Below are 18,065 nucleotides of genomic sequence, written 5' to 3' on the forward strand. Positions count from 1 at the left end.
TATAAACTGATGAAGGAGAAGAAATTCTCAGAAGAGCAATATTTTCATAAAAATGCAGTAAAAATGGGGATGCCTGGGTGGCTTAGGTCAGGATCCCGCAGTTCTAGGATCGAGTCCCTCATAGGGCTCCTTTCTCAACAAGCCTGCTTCTCCCTCTCTCTCTGCCTGCTGCTTCTCCTGTTGTGCTTCCTCTCTCTCTGTCAAATAAAGAAATAAAATCTTTTAAAAATGTAATAAAAATGTAAAATGTGTTTGGTGATAAAAAAGTATATGCACATAAGATACAATTTTATTTATCTTAAGCAAATGAGATAATAAGAATGTCACAGATTACTGTCTGCATGCTCATCAGTTTTTTTTTGCAAAATCATCAACGATGAAATTATGGCCATTCTTGTATAGAGAAAACTGTTGTAGAGATACACATATGCAAGTATACTGATAGAATGTTTCTGAAAGGAAATATAATAAAAGAAAAGTAGTTATCTCTGCAGAGTAGGATTGTAGGATAAATAATTTGGAGACACATTTTAATTTTCTTCTCTCTCATTTTTTTGTACTTCGAATGATTAATGATAACCGCAAATTATTCCACAGTAAGACATATTTAATAAATGAACACAAAATATTGAAGATCTTTTTAATAATTATCAATACCAATGATAACCTCTAGCATTTGGGGCAACAGTTCTTAAAGTTCTCTAGACATTTTTTTATCTAATAACAATCAGTGAGTCTGACATTTAAAATAAGAAGCATAAGTAAAAGATTGTGAAAATAGTTTTTTAAAAACATATTTCCTCCAAGATAATGTTGGAGTAAGAGATGAAAGGATCAGGGATCCAAAAATGAATAAACTGAAGAGGAATATTTTCTTCAGGAGGAATTCTCCAGCAATATGGGTGCGTAATTAAATTGGAATGGTATTTTATTTATTTAAAACCACGTAGATAAAAATGAATAATACATGAAATATATGTGTGCATAAAAATCTTTTTTTAATTCTTAAGGAAACTCAGGGTAAGGTAGGTCAAGGATTTGAATCCATTTTCATATGAAGGCTAAATTTTAAGGCAGTGAAGTCTCTTGCCCAGGGAAAGTACAAGTTCTACTGTTTTGAATCTTGTAAGGAATCAAAGTAGTTTTTTTTTTTTTTAATTTTTTATTTTTTATAAACATATATTTTTATCCCCAGGGGTACAGGTCTGTGAATCGCCAGGTTTACACACTTCACAGCACTCACCAAATCACATACCCTCCCCAATGTCCATAATCCCACCCCCTTCTCCCAAACCCCCTCCCCCTGGCAACCCTCAGTTTGTTTTGTGAGATTAAGAGTCACTTATGGTTTGTCTCCCTCCCAATCCCATCTTGTTTCATTTATTCTTCTTCATGTGCCATAGGGCAGTTCTATTTTCAACATTTTGAGGAACCTCCATGCTGTTTTCCAGAGTGGCTGCACCAGCTTGCATTCCCACCAACAGTGTAGGAGGGTTCCCCTTTCTCCGCATCCTCGCCAGCATGTGTCATTTCCTGACTTGTTGATTTTAGCCATTCTGACTGGTGTGAGGTGATATCTCATTGTGGTTTTGATTTGTATTTCCCTGATGCCGAGTGATATGGAGCACTTTTTCATGTGTCTGTTGGCCATCTGGATGTCTTCTTTGCAGAAATGTCTGTTCATGTCTTCTGCCCATTTCTTGATTGGATTATTTGTTCTTTGGGTGTTGAGTTTGCTAAGTTCTTTATAGATTCTGGACACTAGTCCTTTATCTGATATGTCGTTTGCAAATATCTTCTCCCATTCTGTCAGTTGACTTTTGATTTTGTTAACTGTTTCCTTTGCTGTGCAAAAGCTTTTGATCTTGATGAAATCCCAGTAGTTCATTTTTTCCCTTGCTTCCCTTGCCTTTTGCGTTGTTCCTAGGAAGATGTTGCTGCGGCAGAGGTCGAAGAGGTTGCTGCCCGTGTTCTCCTCCAGGATTTTGATGGATTCCTTTCGTACATTGAGGTCCTTCATCCATTTTGAGTCTATTTTTGTGTGTGGTGTAAGGGAATGGTCCAATTTCATTTTTCTGCATTTGGCTGTCCAATTTTCCCAGCACCATTTATTGAAAAGGCTCTCTTTTTTCCATTGGACATTCTTTCCTGCTTTGTCGAAGATTAGTTGACCATAGAGTTGAGGGTCTATTTCTGGGCTCTCTATTCTGTTCCATTGATCTATGTGTCTGTTTTTGTGCCAGTACCATGCTGTCTTGATGATGACAGCTTTGTAATAGAGCCTGAAGTCTGGAATTGTGATGCCACCAACGTTGGCTTTTTTTTTAAATATCCCTTTGGCTATTCGAGGTCTTTTCTGGTTCCATATAAATTTTAGCATTATTTGTTCCATTTCTTTGAAAAAGATGGATGGTACTTTGATAGGAATTGCATTAAATGTGTAGATTGCTTTAGGTAGCATAGACATTTTCACAATATTTATTCTTCCAATCCAGGAGCATGGAACATTTTTCCATTTCTTTGTGTCTTCCTCAATTTCGTTCATGAGTACTTTATAGTTTTCTGAGTATAGATTCTGTGTCTCTTTGGTTAGGTTTATTCCTAGGTATCTTATGGTTTTGGATGCAATTGTAAATGGGATTGACTCCTTAATATCTCTTTCTTCTGTCTTGCTGTTGGTGTAGAGAAATGCAACTGATTCCTGTGCATTGATTTTATATCCTGACACTTTACTGAATTCCTGTATAAGTTCTAACAGTTTTGGAGTGGAGTCTTTTGGGTTTTCCACATAGAGTATCATATCATCTGCGAAGAGTGATAATTTAACTTCTTCTTTGCCGATTTGGATGCCTTTAATTTCCTTTTGTTGTCTGATTGCTGAGGCTAGGACCTCTAGTACGATGTTGAATAGCAGTGGTGATAATGGACATCCCTGCCGTGTTCCTGACCTTAGCGGAAAAGCTTTCAGTTTTTCTCCATTGAGAATGATATTTGCGGTGGGTTTTTCATAGATGGCTTTGATGATATTGAGGTATGTGCCCTCTATCCCTACACTTTGAAGAGTTTTGATCAGGAAGGGATGCTGTACTTTGTCAAATGCTTTTTCAGCATCTATTGAGAGTATCATATGGTTCTTGTTCTTTCTTTTATTGATGTGTTGTATCACATTGACTGATTTGCGGATTTGAACCAACCTTGCAGCCCTGGAATAAATCCCACTTGGTCGTGGTGAATAATCCTTTTAATGTACTGTTGAATCCTATTGGCTAGTATTTTGTTGAGTATTTTCGCATCTGTGTTCATCAAGGATATCGGTCTATAGCTCTCTTTTTTGGTGGGATCCTTGTCTGGTTTTGGGATCAAGGTGATGCTGGCCTCATAAAATGAGTTTGGAAGTTTTCCTTCCATTTCTATTTTTTGGAACAGTTTCAGGAGAATAGGAATTAGTTCTTCTTTAAATGTTTTGTAGAATTCCCCCGGGAAGCCGTCTGGCCCTGGGCTTTTGTTTGTTTGGAGATTTTTAATGACTGTTTCAATATCCTTACTGGTTATGGGTCTGTTCAGGCTTTCTATTTCTTCCTGGCTCAGTTGTGTTAGTTTATATGTTTCTAAGAATGCATCCATTTCTTCCAGATTGTCAAATTTATTGCCGTAGAGTTGCTCATAGTATGTTCTTATAATAGTTTGTATTTCTTTGGTGTTAGTTGTGATCTGTCCTCTTTCATTCATGATTTTATTTATTTGGGTCCTTTCTTTTTGCTTTTTGATAAGTCGGGCCAGGGGTTTATCAATTTTATTAATTCTTTCAAAGAACCAGCTCCTAGTTTCGTTGATTTGTTCTATTGTTTTTTTGGTTTCTATTTCATTGATTTCTGCTCTGATCTTTATGATTTCTCTTCTCCTGCTGGGTTTAGGGTTTCTTTCTTGTTCTTTCTCCAGCTCCTGTATGTGTAGGGTTAGGTTGTGTACCTGAGACCTTTCTTGTTTCTTGAGAAAGGCTTGTACCGCTATATATTTTCCTCTCAGGACTGCCTTTGTTGTGTCCCACAGATTTTAAACCATTGTATTTTCATTATCATTTGTTTCCATGATTTTTTTCAATTCTTCTTTAATTTCCCGGTTGACCCATTCATTCTTTAGAAGGATACTGTTTAGTCTCCATGTATTTGGGGTCTTTCCAAAGTTCCTTTTGTGGTTGAGTTCTAGCTTTAGAGCATTGTGGTCTGAAAATATGCAGGGAATGATCCCAATCTTTTGATACCGGTTGAGTCCTGATTTAGGACCGAGGATGTGATCTATTCTGGAGAATGTTCCATGTGCACTAGAGAAGAATGTGTATTCTGTTGCTTTGGGATGAAATATTCTGAATATATCTGTGATGTCCATCTGGTCCAGTGTGTCGTTTAAGGCCTTTATTTCCTTGCTGATCTTTTGCTTGGATGACCTGTCCATTTCAGTGAGGGGAGTGTTAAAGTCCCCTACTATTAATGTATTATTGTTCATGTGTTTCTTTGATTTTGTTATTAATTGGTTTATATAGTTGGCTGCTCCCACATTGGGGGCATAGATATTTAAAATTGTTAAATCTTCTTGTTGGACAGACCCTTTGAGTATGATATAGTGTCCTTCCTCATCTCTTATTATAGTCTTTGGCTTAAAATCAAATTGATCTGATATAAGGATTGCCACTCCTGCTTTCTTCTGATGTCCATTAGCATTGTAAATTCTTTTCCACCCCCTCACTTTAAATCTGGAGGTGTCTTCGGGCTTAAAATGTGTTTGTTTTTTTATCCATTCTGATACCCTGTGTCTTTTGACAGGGGCATTTAGCCCATTCACATTCAGGGTAACTATTGAGAGATATGAATTTAGGGCCATTGTATTGCCTGTCATGTGACTGTTACTGTATATGGTCTCTGTTCCTTTCTGATCTACCACTTGTAGGCTCTCTCTTTGCTTAGAGGACCCCTTTCAATATTTCCTGTAGAGCTGGTTTGGTATTTGCAAATTCTTTCAGTTGTTGTTTGTCCTGGAAGCTTTTAATCTCTCCTTCTATTTTCAATGATAGCCTAGCTGGATATAGTATTCCTGGCTGCAAGTTTTTCTCATTTAGTGCTCTGAAAATATCATGCCAGCTCTTTCTGGCCTGCCAGGTCTCTGTGGATAAGTCAGCTGCCAATCTAATATTTTTACCATTGTATGTTACAGACTTCTTTTCCCGGGCTGCTTTCAGGATTTTCTCTTTGTCATTGAGACTTGTAAATTTCACTATTAGGTGACGGGGTGTGGGCCTATTCTTATTGATTTTGAGGGGCGTTCTCTGAACCTCCAGAATTTTGATGCTCGTTCCCTTTGCCATATTGGGGAAATTCTCCCCAATAATTCTCTCCAGTATACATTCTGCTCCCCTCTCTCTTTCTTCTTCTTCTGGAATCCCAATTATTCTAATGTTGTTTCGTCTTATGGTGTCACTTAGCTCTCGAATTCTCCCCTCGTGGTCCAGTAGCTGTTTGTCCCTCTTTTGCTCAGCTTCTTTATTCTCTGTCATTTGGTCTTCTATATCACTAATTCTTTCTTCTGCCTCATTTATCCTAGCAGTTAGAGCCTCCATTTTTGATTGCACCTCATTAATAGCTTTTTTGATTTCACCTTGGTTAGATTTTAGTTCTTTTATTTCTCCAGAAAGGGCTTTTATATCTCTCGAGAGGGTTTCTCTAATATCTTCCATGCCTTTTTCGAGCCGGCTAGAACCTTGAGAATTGTCATTCTGAACTCTAGATCTGACATATTATCGATGTCTGTATTGATTAGGTCCCTAGCCTTCGGTACTGCCTCTTGTTCTTTTTTTTGTGTTGAATTTTTACCTCTTGTCATTTTGTCCAGATAAGACTAAATGAAGGGGCAAGTAAAATACTAAAAGGGTGGCAACAACCCCAGGAAAATATGCATTAACCAAATTAGAAGAGATCCAAAATCGTGAGTGGGGAGAAAGGGGATAAAAAGAGGTTCAAAAAGGAAGAAAGAAAAAAAAAAAAAACAAAAAGAAAAGAAAAAAAAAAGAAAAGAAAAGAAAAGAATTTTTAAAAAAAGAATACACCTAAGAAAAATGTAAAAAAGAAAAAATATATATATTAGATAAACTAGTATAAAATCGTTAAAAAAGAAAAAGGTAACAGTTAAAAAAAATTTTACCCGAAGGCCAGAAAAAAAAAAATGAAAAAGAAAAAATTAAATTAACTGCAAGAGTAAAAAAAATCACAGGAAAAAAGCCATGAGTTCCGTGCTTGGCTTTCTCCTCCTCTGGAATTCTGCTGTTCTCCTTGGTTTTGAAACCGCACTCCTTAGTAGGTGAACTTGGTCTTGGCAGGATTTCTTGTTGATCTTCTGGGGGAGGGGCCTGTTGTAGTGATTCTCAAGTGTCTTTGCCCCAGGCGGAATTACACCGCCCTTACCCGGGGCCGGGGTGAGTAATCCGCTCGGGTTTGCTTTCAGGAGCTTTTGTTCCCTGAGCGCTTTCCATAGAGTTCCAGAGGACGGGAATACAAATGGCGGCCTCCTGGTCTCTGGCCCGGAGGAGCCGAGAGCCCAGGGCCGCACTCCTCAGTGCACGCTCAGAGAACCGCGCCCAGTTACGTCCATCTGCCTGACCTCCGGCCGCGCTCCGAGCTCACCGAGCCTGCGACCGGTTCAAGGTAACACGGAGCTGTGAGCTTACTGTCGGCTCTGTCTCTGTAGCCGGCTTTCCCGTTCCAATACCCGCAAGCTCTGCGACACTCAGACACCCCCGATCCTTCTGTGACCCTGCGGGACCTGAGGCCACGCTGACCCCGCGTGGGCTTCGCCCCGGTTTAGCCTCTGGAGCGATGTCCCTCAGTGGAACAGACTTTTAAAAGTCCTGATTTTGTGCACGGTTGCTCCGCCGCTTACCTGGAGCCGGCCCCTCCCCCCGGGTCTATCTTCCCGTCGCTTTGGATTCACTTCTCCGCCGGTCCTACCTTTCAGAAAGTGGTTGTTTTTCTGTTTCCAGAATTGCTGTTCTTCTTCTCTTCGATCTGCCGATGGATTTTCAGGTGTTTGCAATCTTTAGATAAGGTATCTAGCTGATCTCCGGCTAGCTGAAGCAGTCTCAGCTTGCTACTTCTCCGCCATCTTGACTCCTCCCCCGGAATCAAAGTTTTTAAAGGACATTTAATTTTTATACCTGGATGAAATGCAGTTAGTTTCTGAACCAGCAGACGGATCTGGAAGAGACTTAGACTTCTTCAGATATATAAAGATTCATAGAGGATTAAAAGCAGTTGGAGGTAACATAACTTGGAACAAAAACAAGGAATTCAGAGGCCAGTCCACTATTCTTCCCATGATGTCACAACTTTTCTTCTCTTTGCAGATTAAGCCCTTGTCACATGCAACTACCTGCAGTCACTAATGTGGCAATGAATAGCAGTGTGACTGAATTCATTCTGTTTGGGTTGACACAGGATGCAGGAAAGCAGAAAGCAATATTTGCGGTCTTGTTAATGCTTTACCTTGCCACACTGTTGGGGAACTTTCTCATTGTAGTGACTATTAAGAAAAGCAGGACCCTTGAGAGTCCCATGTACTTCTTCCTATTTTATCTGTCCTTTGCTGATGCCTGCTTCTCTACAACCACAGCCCCCAGATTGATTGTGGATGCCCTTTCTCAGAAGAAGACCATTTCCTACAATGAGTGCATGACTCAGGTCTTTGCAGCCCACTTCTTTGGGTGCATGGAAATCTTTGTGCTCATCCTCATGGCTTTTGATCGCTATGTAGCCATTTGTAAGCCCTTGCGATACACAACCATCATGAGCCACCATGTCTGCCGTGTGCTGGTGATTCTAAGCTGGGTGGGATCCTGTATCCACTCTTCAGCACAACTTTTCCTGGCTTTGAGATTGCCTTTCTGTGGCCCCAATGTGATTGACCACTATTTCTGTGACTTGCAGCCCTTGTTGAAACTAGCCTGCATGGACACTTATGTGATAAACTTGCTAGTTGTTTCCAACAGTGGAGCCATATGCATGGTAAGTTTCATAATTCTACTTATCTCCTATGTTGTCATCTTGTACTCTCTGAGAAACCACAGTGCAGAAGGAAGGCGAAAAGCTCTTTCCACCTGCACCTCCCATTTTATTGTGGTTGTCCTATTTTTTGGTCCATGCATATTCATATACACACGCCCAGCAACCACGTTTCCAATAGACAAGATGGTGGCTGTGTTTTACACAATTGGGACACCCTTGCTCAACCCTCTGATCTATACACTGAGGAATGCGGAAGTGAAAAATGCCATGAAAAAGTTATGGTGTAGCTAAGTATGATTCTGTTAATGCATGATATTCAGGGTTTCTATTGTACATTTCCTTAACAGTTTGGTTTTGCTTCATGGAAAGGAAACATAAAACATTCGTAGGGGGAAGATTAAAAAAAATTACACTAATTGTTTGCACATTTGTTATAATATAAATAAATATTTAGAAATATTTAATATAAATTCATATTTAGAATATGTTCCTTATTCTGAGAGGATTCCATAATAATAGGATTACCTACAGTCCATAACCATCTTTTTTTTTTTTTTAAGATTTTACTTATTTATTTGACACACACAGAGAGAAATCACAAGCAGTCAGAGAGACAGGCAGAGAAAGAGGGGGAAGCAGGCTCTCTGATGAGCAGAGAGCCCGATGCGGGGCTCGATCACAAGATCCCGGGATCATGACCTGAGCCGAAGGTAGAGGCTTTAACCCACTGACACACCCAAGTGCCCCAGTCTATAACCATCTTGAACAAAGTATAATGGCGCTTAGTTGAATGCTATTGATATCTGAAATATTTATATGATAATTATTTTGCTGTACAAATTTGTCTTCAGAAGGAAATGTACTGACTAGTGACAGAATGATCGTGTGTGCGTGTGTTTGTGTGTGTGTGCGTGCATGCACCAATTCCTCTTCTAGATTTTATTCTAGTCTTTATGAATGTGGTCATAAATTATATGGGTCTGGAACTTAGAGAGTGGAGGTTGCCATCTTGAGAACATGGGACTTGAAGAAGATGTTCTGAGAAAATTCTGCTCTGGCATCTATACATGAGCTGCCTAACTGGGGAAATCGACCTGGAAAAACCCTCAAACTCCAATCAAAGCTAGAATTCTCATTGAAAACCTGGATTGTCACTGGAGAACCTCTAAAAGTTCTGTGAATAGTGAAAGAGTCTCATACTTGGCAGTGATAGGTGGTATCAGCCATCACCTGCCTTTTGGTGGGGTCCTTCCCCTAGCTCTTCACAATGGAGAAGGGAGAGGCAGTGAGGGTGTTTGGCAGCAGGAATATGCAGAAGGGAGGGTAAAGGGTACAAAGGAGACTAGAGAACCATGCACAGCGAAGACCAAGAAAAGGTAAAAGTGAAGTGAGACCTTTGTCCAGGTTGGAGAAAGAAGCTTTGCCTTTCTTACATTTTGAGAATCATTTCTGGGTATATCAACATTTGCAGAAAAAGTAAAGAAGTTTCAGAGTATCTATAGATTATTGACTTAGTATAGCTAGGCGTCCTTGGCTGCTATGTTTGCATGGGTATCAGGAAACACTTTGTTGTTTTTGTTGTTCCTAATAGTTTTTGCAAAATTAAAATTTAGATTCCTTGGGAAAACCCAGGATTGGAAAATCTGCTTTAGTGTTTTCCAGTTTGGGTTTTTTGTTTTCATATGAGAATGTTTTAAAATATGTATTTCATTTTTGAAGATAACCCACTTGATATGTATAATACCTACCTCCCACTAACAGGACCACATCATAACCTCATAATAAAGCACTGTCATATGATGCTCTTTCAGTACCTAGGTTTATAGTTCCCATCAAATTGGCACCATGAAGTTTTAGTTTAGGTGATAAAGGCTAATGAGAAAAGAATACAATGAGCTTCATTAGTACGTGAAAAATTTCTGCCAATGGAAGACACAATGTTATCATGTCTCAACAAAGATTTCCAGAATCCTTCGGTAAGAAGTGGTGGTGAAATACATATTTAAGTCCCCAGGAGGACATATATGGAAGAATAAGTGAGAACATTTGAGAAAAACTTATTTACACTGCATAAAGGATACATTTTTTATGGACAAAAGTTTGTATAATTAAACCTTGTTAGCATCTGGGGAATATTTCAAAGTAAATTGGGCAGAAATTGACATTAGGAAGTAGTCATGAGGAAAGGGGAAAAGGAATCACTCCAAGCATTGGAAGAGGAGAAAGAAAATAAGTCTAAAAATCAAACTTTTTTTTTTTTTTTTTTAATTTTCCCCGATACCAATCAGGGGAAAACAACAACAACAACAACAATAACAACAACCCTTTTGTGGTTTCAGGGTGATGGGAGCCACATCCAGTTTCCCTCATTTCTACAGTCAGGTGGAGTCTTCTTGTGCAGCTGTGGCTGTGCTAGTGCTTACCTAACCTGCTTCCTTTCTCTAAGGGCTCCCAATACTATGCTGCCAGTCATTCAATACTGAAAACAATGTTTCATATATTTTGTGCAGCTTTTAGTTACTTATAACAATAGAGAACTCCAGTGACTGCATTATGCCCAGAGATTTAAACACTACATTTTCCTTAAATGAATCAGGTTTGTTTCTATATTTTTTAAATAATTATTACTTATGGAAAAATGGAAGTAATTGCATTTCCTTGCTTAAAAAATAGGATAACATCACAAGGAAATATGTAATTCAGCTTAAGCATCATTTTTCCTTGCATCCCATCTCCCATGTCCCCAACCTACTCTAACTAGATTAAAATGTATTTAAAATATAAAACTGCATCCTTTACCTCTTTGTTTTTAATGTCTCCCATACACATAAAATAATTTTATTGACTTTGTGAAATAAGTTCTAACTTTTTCTTCACTAATTGATGGTCATTTATCTTAATATAATTTATTCATATGTGATTAACTCTTTCAAACTCATTATATATTAAATTACCAAATATATATGGTTGAATTTCTTTGCATGATACTGTGTTCTATTAACATATTTTTTTATTCTATGGGCATACACTATTTTAAAAAAATTGCTATAGCTTTATGATATATTTGCTATTGGTTCTTCTCCCTCCTCCCCCCACCCACCTAAGTCCTTTGACTATTCTCAACTATATATTTTATCATGTGGAGTTTAGAATAATTTCCTCAGTTTCCATAAAAATCATCTTCAGAGAGGTGTCTGGGTGGCTCAGTAGGTTAAGCCTCTACCCTGGGCTCAGGTCATGATCTCAGGGTCCTGGGATTGAGCCCCACATCTGGTTCTCTGCTTAGCAAGTAGCCTTCTTCCCCCCCCCCCTGCCTGCCTGCTTGTGATCGCTCTCTCTTTCTGTCAAATAAATAAATAAAATCCTTGAAAAAAAAAATCACCTCCAGCGATTTTGATTAGGAATTCACTCAGTGGGTCAATTACTTGGGAAAAATCAACAGCTTTAAAATGGGAGTTCTTCTTGTTGTGAACTGTATAACTTACTTGATTCAGCTGTTGTATGTCTTTTGCAAAGATGTTTAGTGTTGGGCGCCTGGGTGGCTCAGTGGGTTAAGCCTCTGCCTTCGGCTCACGTCATGATTCCAGGGTAGTGGAATCGAGCCCCATATTGGGCTCTCTGCTTGGCAGGGAGCCTGTTCCCCACCCCCCTGCCTGCCTCTCTGACTACTTGTGATCTCCGTCTGTAAATAAATAAATAAAATCTTAAAAAAAAAAAAAAGATGTTTAGTGTTTTTTGTGAAGACCGTTCATGTTTTTGTTATGAATCTTAGTCTTATTGTTATTGTGAAGGAGATGTATTTTATTTTATAACTCTGTATTATCCTTAGATTTGGAAGATGATTATGTTGACTTTTGACTCAGCTCTTTTAATAAACAGTATAATCTGTTAGTTGATTGTCTTGGTTTTGAACTAGATGAACACACCAACTGGTAATGAATTGTGTTGTTTCATGTATGGTTCTGCTTGCTTTATTTCCTTCTACTCTTATTTCATTTGTTGACACAGAATTTCCAAAGTGACAGGCTGATGGACCAAATTTAATCTGAAAATTATAAATTTGTTTAATCTAAAAATCGTTAACGTAAGGTTTTATAAGCATAATCAATCATCAGTGTATTTAAGTCATTAAAATTTATATTATATATGAATACCTGATTTCTTTTTTAAAAAAAGATTTTATTTATTTACTTGACAGAGAGATACACAGCGAGAAAGGGAACACAAGCAGGGAAAGTGGGAGAGGGACAAGCTAGCTTCCCACACTGAGCAGGGACCCTGATGCTGGGCTCAATCCCAGGACCCTGGCTTCATGATCTGAGTCGAAGGCAGACCTTAATGACTGAGCCACCCAGGTGTCCCTGAATGCCTGATCACTCCTAAAAATCTGAGTTTGGGACAGATTTGGATATATGCTCCTCATAAGGCAACAGCACACCAGAGTTTAGTCTTGGCAGACTCTTAAAAGGGGCAGTATTTGCTCCCTTTCTTCTAGGAACAAATGTCTTAAATTCTTCTTAAATGTCTTTGCATAGTTTGATTCTATTCAATTTTTTTTTTAAATCTTCCTCAACTCTAAGTACATGAGTTTGAGAACTTGGCTTTAAAACTTTTAGTAAAATATATAACAATAGCAGCTCTAAAGATGGCCTTATCTTATTCCTGAATTTAATGAATCTCTCTCAGAATTAAGTGTGATATTTCCTTTAGGTTTCTGGAACATACCCTTTGACCAAGTTAAAGAAATTCATTTTACTTTTATTTTACTGTGCTTTAATTATAATTCAGATGACATTTTATCAAATCCCATTTTGACATCTCAGAAATAGTCCTTCTTAATTTAACAATGTAATTCGTTTATCAGAAAATCCTGGTAACAAAAATCGGCAAACTATGGAAAGCAGAATATGTGAAAAATTTCCAGGCCTTATCTGCTAAAATGTATTTAATAATAAATGGAGGCAAGCTATTACCTGATAACTAATTTAATCCTCTATGAAAAGATGTGAACAAACTGGCAATTGACCCTACATTCTAGGATGGCACGGTCACATAAAGCTCTCAATAATAGAATGAGAAAAATGAAACTAAGGCTAGCATCACACTGTTCCTTTGATGGACTTTTATCGAGTTCCAAAACCTTACATATTACACAGATACACAGACTTGGACCTCATTCTAAGTTCCTTCCCAGTATTTATGTTATGTGATATAATAAAATAAAGATCAGCCTAAGGGTTTTCAAAAGATTCAACTCATCACACTGTTATGGATTTTTTCTTCTGTATTGATAAATGGAAACAATTTTAAAATATAAAGCTAAGAGGAGTATTTTACTGTGGTATATTTTAAAATGCTGTTGTAAAGTTCCTTTTACAATCAAAAATTAAAGGACAAATGGAAACTAGCTGCAAAAGATTTTCGCTCCTATTCCCCCAACTCCTCAATACACAAAAGTTAGTGTCAGCAAACATTTCAACATTTTGAGACTTTTTGAGTCTTGGTCATTTTTAAGAAACAATAATAACATTCTTGGTTTTTGTAATTTCAGGGAATATTCGAGGTCTTGGCACTACATAATCTGACCCTGTGTGTGTATCTGATCTTGCTTCTTGCCACTCTCTTCCTAGACCATTGTGTTATAGGTCTTTCACAGTTCCTTGAAAATATAACAGTAATTCTGCTTTAGAGAGTCCCTGTCTAGAACATTGAACCCACTAATCTGCACATAGCTGTTTCCTCCTGATAAGATTTTTTTTTAATTGGTGCTCATCATCATTAAATGTATTGATTAATATGTTCCAGCACTTTTCCTCAGAAAATCTCAAGAGAATTCAAAACCTGCTGATATGTTATCTGCTAATAGAATCCTTTTCTGTCTAGCCAACCTGAGGTACCCTCCATAAAATAACCAGAGTCCTCCATTACCACTGATTCTATTCTAAAAATCACTCTGTGCCTTTGTTTGTTTTCAGTGATTTGTTTATTTTCTCCTTTCCCCCTGCAACCATATGAATTAGGCGACTTGCATTCTATAATCATTCAACAGATATCTAATGAAACTTAATAGATGCCAAACATAAATAGACAAAAATCCTTTCCTCAAGATGTCTGCCATATTAGAGAGATGTCAAGTAGCAAAAGTCAAATGATAATGATGCAAAATTAATTATATTTTTTATCATTACTACAAAGAAAATAAAGAAGCTGTTGACATAGGGAATTATTGAAAGAGTTGAAGAATCTTTAAAATAGTCATGCTGTCTGAGGTAAGGACACTTAATCTCTTAAACCCAGACTATAAATTAGGGATAAGGAGCCAACTGAAGGAGACGGGGCTTGTTTCAGAAAGAGAGAAACAAAAGAGAACTGAGGTGACAAAATCCCACAGAACCCTGGGGGAACATGAAAAGTCCACCACCTCTGATGTACAGTGAGGGAGAAGGTGAGGAGCTCTAAATGGGCTCTGAGCATTAGAGGCATTAGAAAGAGTCAATAGGGAATTTTATGACAAAGCAAGATGTTTCTAAAGACAATGGGAAGCCAAGAAAGGGAATAAAACAGGAATATACATACACATATGCATACATATATATGTATGCATGTATATATGTAATATATAAATGTGTCTGTGTGTATATACATATATACACACACACGTATTTTAAATATTTTATTTATTTATTAGAGAGAAAGAGAGCATGAGCCAGGGAGGTGGAGGGCAGTGAGAGGAAGAGGGAGAAGCAGACTCTCCACTGAGAAGGAAGCCCAATGTGGGCCTTGATCCCAGTAGCGGATGATCATGACCTGAGCGGTAGAGTGATGCTTAACTGACTGCACTACCCAAGTGCCCCAGTAGGTTTCTATTTTTAATAAATCCCTCTGGCTCCTGGTGGAGAATGAAAAGTTTATTTCTCATACCTTCCAAAAATAATGTCTTTATTAAAAAAAAAAAAAAAAAAAAGATCTTAGCATGACAATCACTTGCCAACAAAAGTCCCTCATTTCCCCAGTTTCATGGCTTTTTTCACCTCAGCATTCATCAGGGTGTAGATTAAGGGATTCAACATGGGTGTGGATGATGGAATGAGACTCAGCCATTGCTTTGTCTATGGGGTAAGTGGCCACAGGCCACATATACAGGAAAATGCATGGCACAAAGAACAAGATGACCACAGTGAGGTGGGAGCCACAGGTGGAGAGGACTTTGCGCTGCCCTTCAGAGCTGCAAGACCTCAGGGAGCATGGATGACCACGTAGGAGGTGATGAGGATAAGGAAGATGGTCACACACATCACCCCACTGTTGAGGATGACTAAGAGACCCATGGTGTGGGTGTCCATGCAGGTCAGTTTCAACAAGAGAAACGAATGACACATAAAGTGATCAATGACATTGAGGCCACAGAAGGGTATTTGATATGTGAAAAGAAGCTGTATTACTGTGTGATAAACCCTTCCACCCAGGCCCCTCCCAGCAGCAGACAGAACACAAGAGAGTTCATGGTGGTCGTGTAGTGCAGAGGTTTACAGATGGGCACTTAGCAGTCATAGGCTCTCATAAGACCAAAAGCATTAGAATAATTTAGATTCCAGAAGAAGAAGAAAGAGAGAGGGGAGCTGGAGGTATATTGGAGAGAATTATTATAGAGAATTTCTCTAATATAACAAAGGGAACAAGCATCAAAATCCAGGAGTTGCAGATAACCCCCCTCAAAATCAATAAGAATACGTCCACACCCTGTCATCTAATAGTAAAATTTACAAGTCTTAGCAATATAGAGAAAATACTGAAAACAGCCCTGGACAAGAAGTCTGTAACATACAATGGTAAAAATATTAGACTGGCAGCAGACTTATCCACAGAGACCTGGCAGGCCAGAAAGAACTGGCATGCTATATTCAGAGCACTAAATGAGAAAAAAATGAAGCCAGGAATACTATATCCAGCTAGGCTATCATTGAAAATAGAAGGAGAGATGAAAAGCTTTCAGGACAAACAAAAACTAAAATAATTTGTAAACACCAAACCATCTCTACAGGAAGTATTGAAAGGGGTACTCTAAGCAAAGATAGAGTGTAAAAGTAGTAGACTATAAAGGAACAGAGACAATATACAGTAATAGTCACTAAATTCATATCTCTCAATAGTTACCCTGAATGTAAATGGGTTAAATGCCCCAATCAAAAGACACAGGGTATCATAATGGATAAGAAAAACAAAACCCATCAATATGCTGTCTACAAGAAACTCATTTTAGACACAAAGTCACCTCCAGATTTAACATGACAGAGTGGAAAACAATTTACCATGCTAATGGATATCAAAAGAAAACTAGGGTGGCAATCCTTATATCAGATCAATTAGATTTTAAGCCAAAGACTATAATAAGAGGTGAGGAAGGGCACTATATCATACTCAAAGGGTCTGTTCAGCAAGAAGATCTAACAGTTTTAAATATCTATGCCCCTAACATGGGAACAGCCAACTATAAAAACCAATTAATAACAAAATCAAAGAAACACGTTGAAATAATATAGTAATAGCAGGGGACTTTAACACTCCCCTCACTGAAATGGACAGATCATCAAAGCAAAAGTCCAAAAAGGAAATAAAGGCCTTAGGGGACACACTGGACCAGATGGACATCATAGATATATACAGAACATTCCATCCCAAAGCAACAGAATGCACATTCTCCTCTAGTGCACATAGAGCATTGTCCAAAATAGATCACATCCGGGTCACAAATCAGGTCTCAAATGGTACCAAAAGATTGGAATCATTCTTTGCATATTTTCAGACAACAGTGCTCTGAAGCTAGAACTCAATCACAAGAAGAACTTTGGAAAGAAGTCACATACATGGAGACTAAAGAGCATCCTTGTAAAGAATGAATGGGTCAACCAGGAAATTAAAGAAGAATTGGAAAATTTTGTGGAAAAAAATTATAATGAAAACACAGCAGTTTAAAATCTGTGGGACACAGAAAAGGAAATTCTGAGAGGAAAATATATAGCAATACAAGACTTTCTCAAGAAAAAAGAAACTTCTCAAATACAGAACCTAACCCTACACCTAAGTAGCTGGAGAAAGAAAAACAAGAAAGCCTAAACCTTGAAGGAGAAGAGAAATAATAAAGATCAGAGCAGAAATCAATGAAATAGAAACCAAAACCAAAACAAACACAAACAAACAAACAAAAACACAGTAGAACAAATCAAAGAAACTAGGAGCTGGCTCTTTGAAAGAATTAATAAGATTAATAAACCCTTGGCCAGACTTATGAAAGAGAAAACAGAGGGTTGCCTGGTTGTCTCAGTGGGTTGGTCCCCTGCCTTCAGTTCGGGTTGTGATCTCCAGGTCCTGGGATCGGGCCCCGTGTTGAGCTTCCTGCTTGGTGGGTGGCCTGCTTCCCCCTGCCCCTGGCAACCTCTCTACCGACTTGTGATCTCTGCCTGTCAAATACATAAATAAAATTTTAAAAAAAAGAAGAAGAAAAAAGAAAGGACCCAAGTAAATAAAAATATGAATGAAAGAGATCACAGCCAACATCAAAAAAGAACAAACAATTATAAGAACATATTATGAGCAACTATACACCAGCAAATTTGACAATCTGGAAGAAATGGATGCATTCCTAGAGACATATAAAATACCACAACTAAACCAGGAAGAAATAGAAAACCTTAACAGATCCATAACAAGTAAGGAGATTGAAGCAGTCATCACAAACCTCCCAACAAACAAGAGCCCAGGACCAGATGGCTTCCCAGGGGATTTCTACCAAACATTTAAAGAAGGATTAATTCCTATTCTCCTGAAAACTGTTCCAAAAAATAGAAATGGAAGGAAACTTTCAAACTCACTTTATGAGGCCAGTATTATCTTGATCCCAAAACCAGACAAGGATTCCATCAAAAAAGAGAATTAGAAACCAATACCTTTGGTGAATAGAGATGCAAAAATTCTCACCAAAATACTAGTCAATAGGATCCAACAGTACATTAAAAGGAT

The 18,065-nt window shown here is 38.1% G+C and overlaps 1 protein-coding gene across 1 annotated transcript; it reads left to right on the top strand.

The window, feature by feature from the left end:
* Positions 1-7,436: 7,436 nt before the first annotated feature.
* Positions 7,437-8,339, top strand: LOC123388362 (olfactory receptor 4C11-like). Its single transcript, XM_045067952.1, has one exon. The coding sequence runs from the start codon at positions 7,437-7,439 to the stop codon at positions 8,337-8,339; it is 903 nt and encodes a 300-aa protein (XP_044923887.1).
* Positions 8,340-18,065: the final 9,726 nt, after the last annotated feature.

This window comes from Mustela putorius, unplaced genomic scaffold, assembly GCF_011764305.1.
Source record: "Mustela putorius furo isolate JIRA1106 unplaced genomic scaffold, ASM1176430v1.1 tig00000127_pilon_pilon_pilon, whole genome shotgun sequence".
Taxonomy (NCBI): Eukaryota; Metazoa; Chordata; class Mammalia; order Carnivora; family Mustelidae; genus Mustela; species Mustela putorius.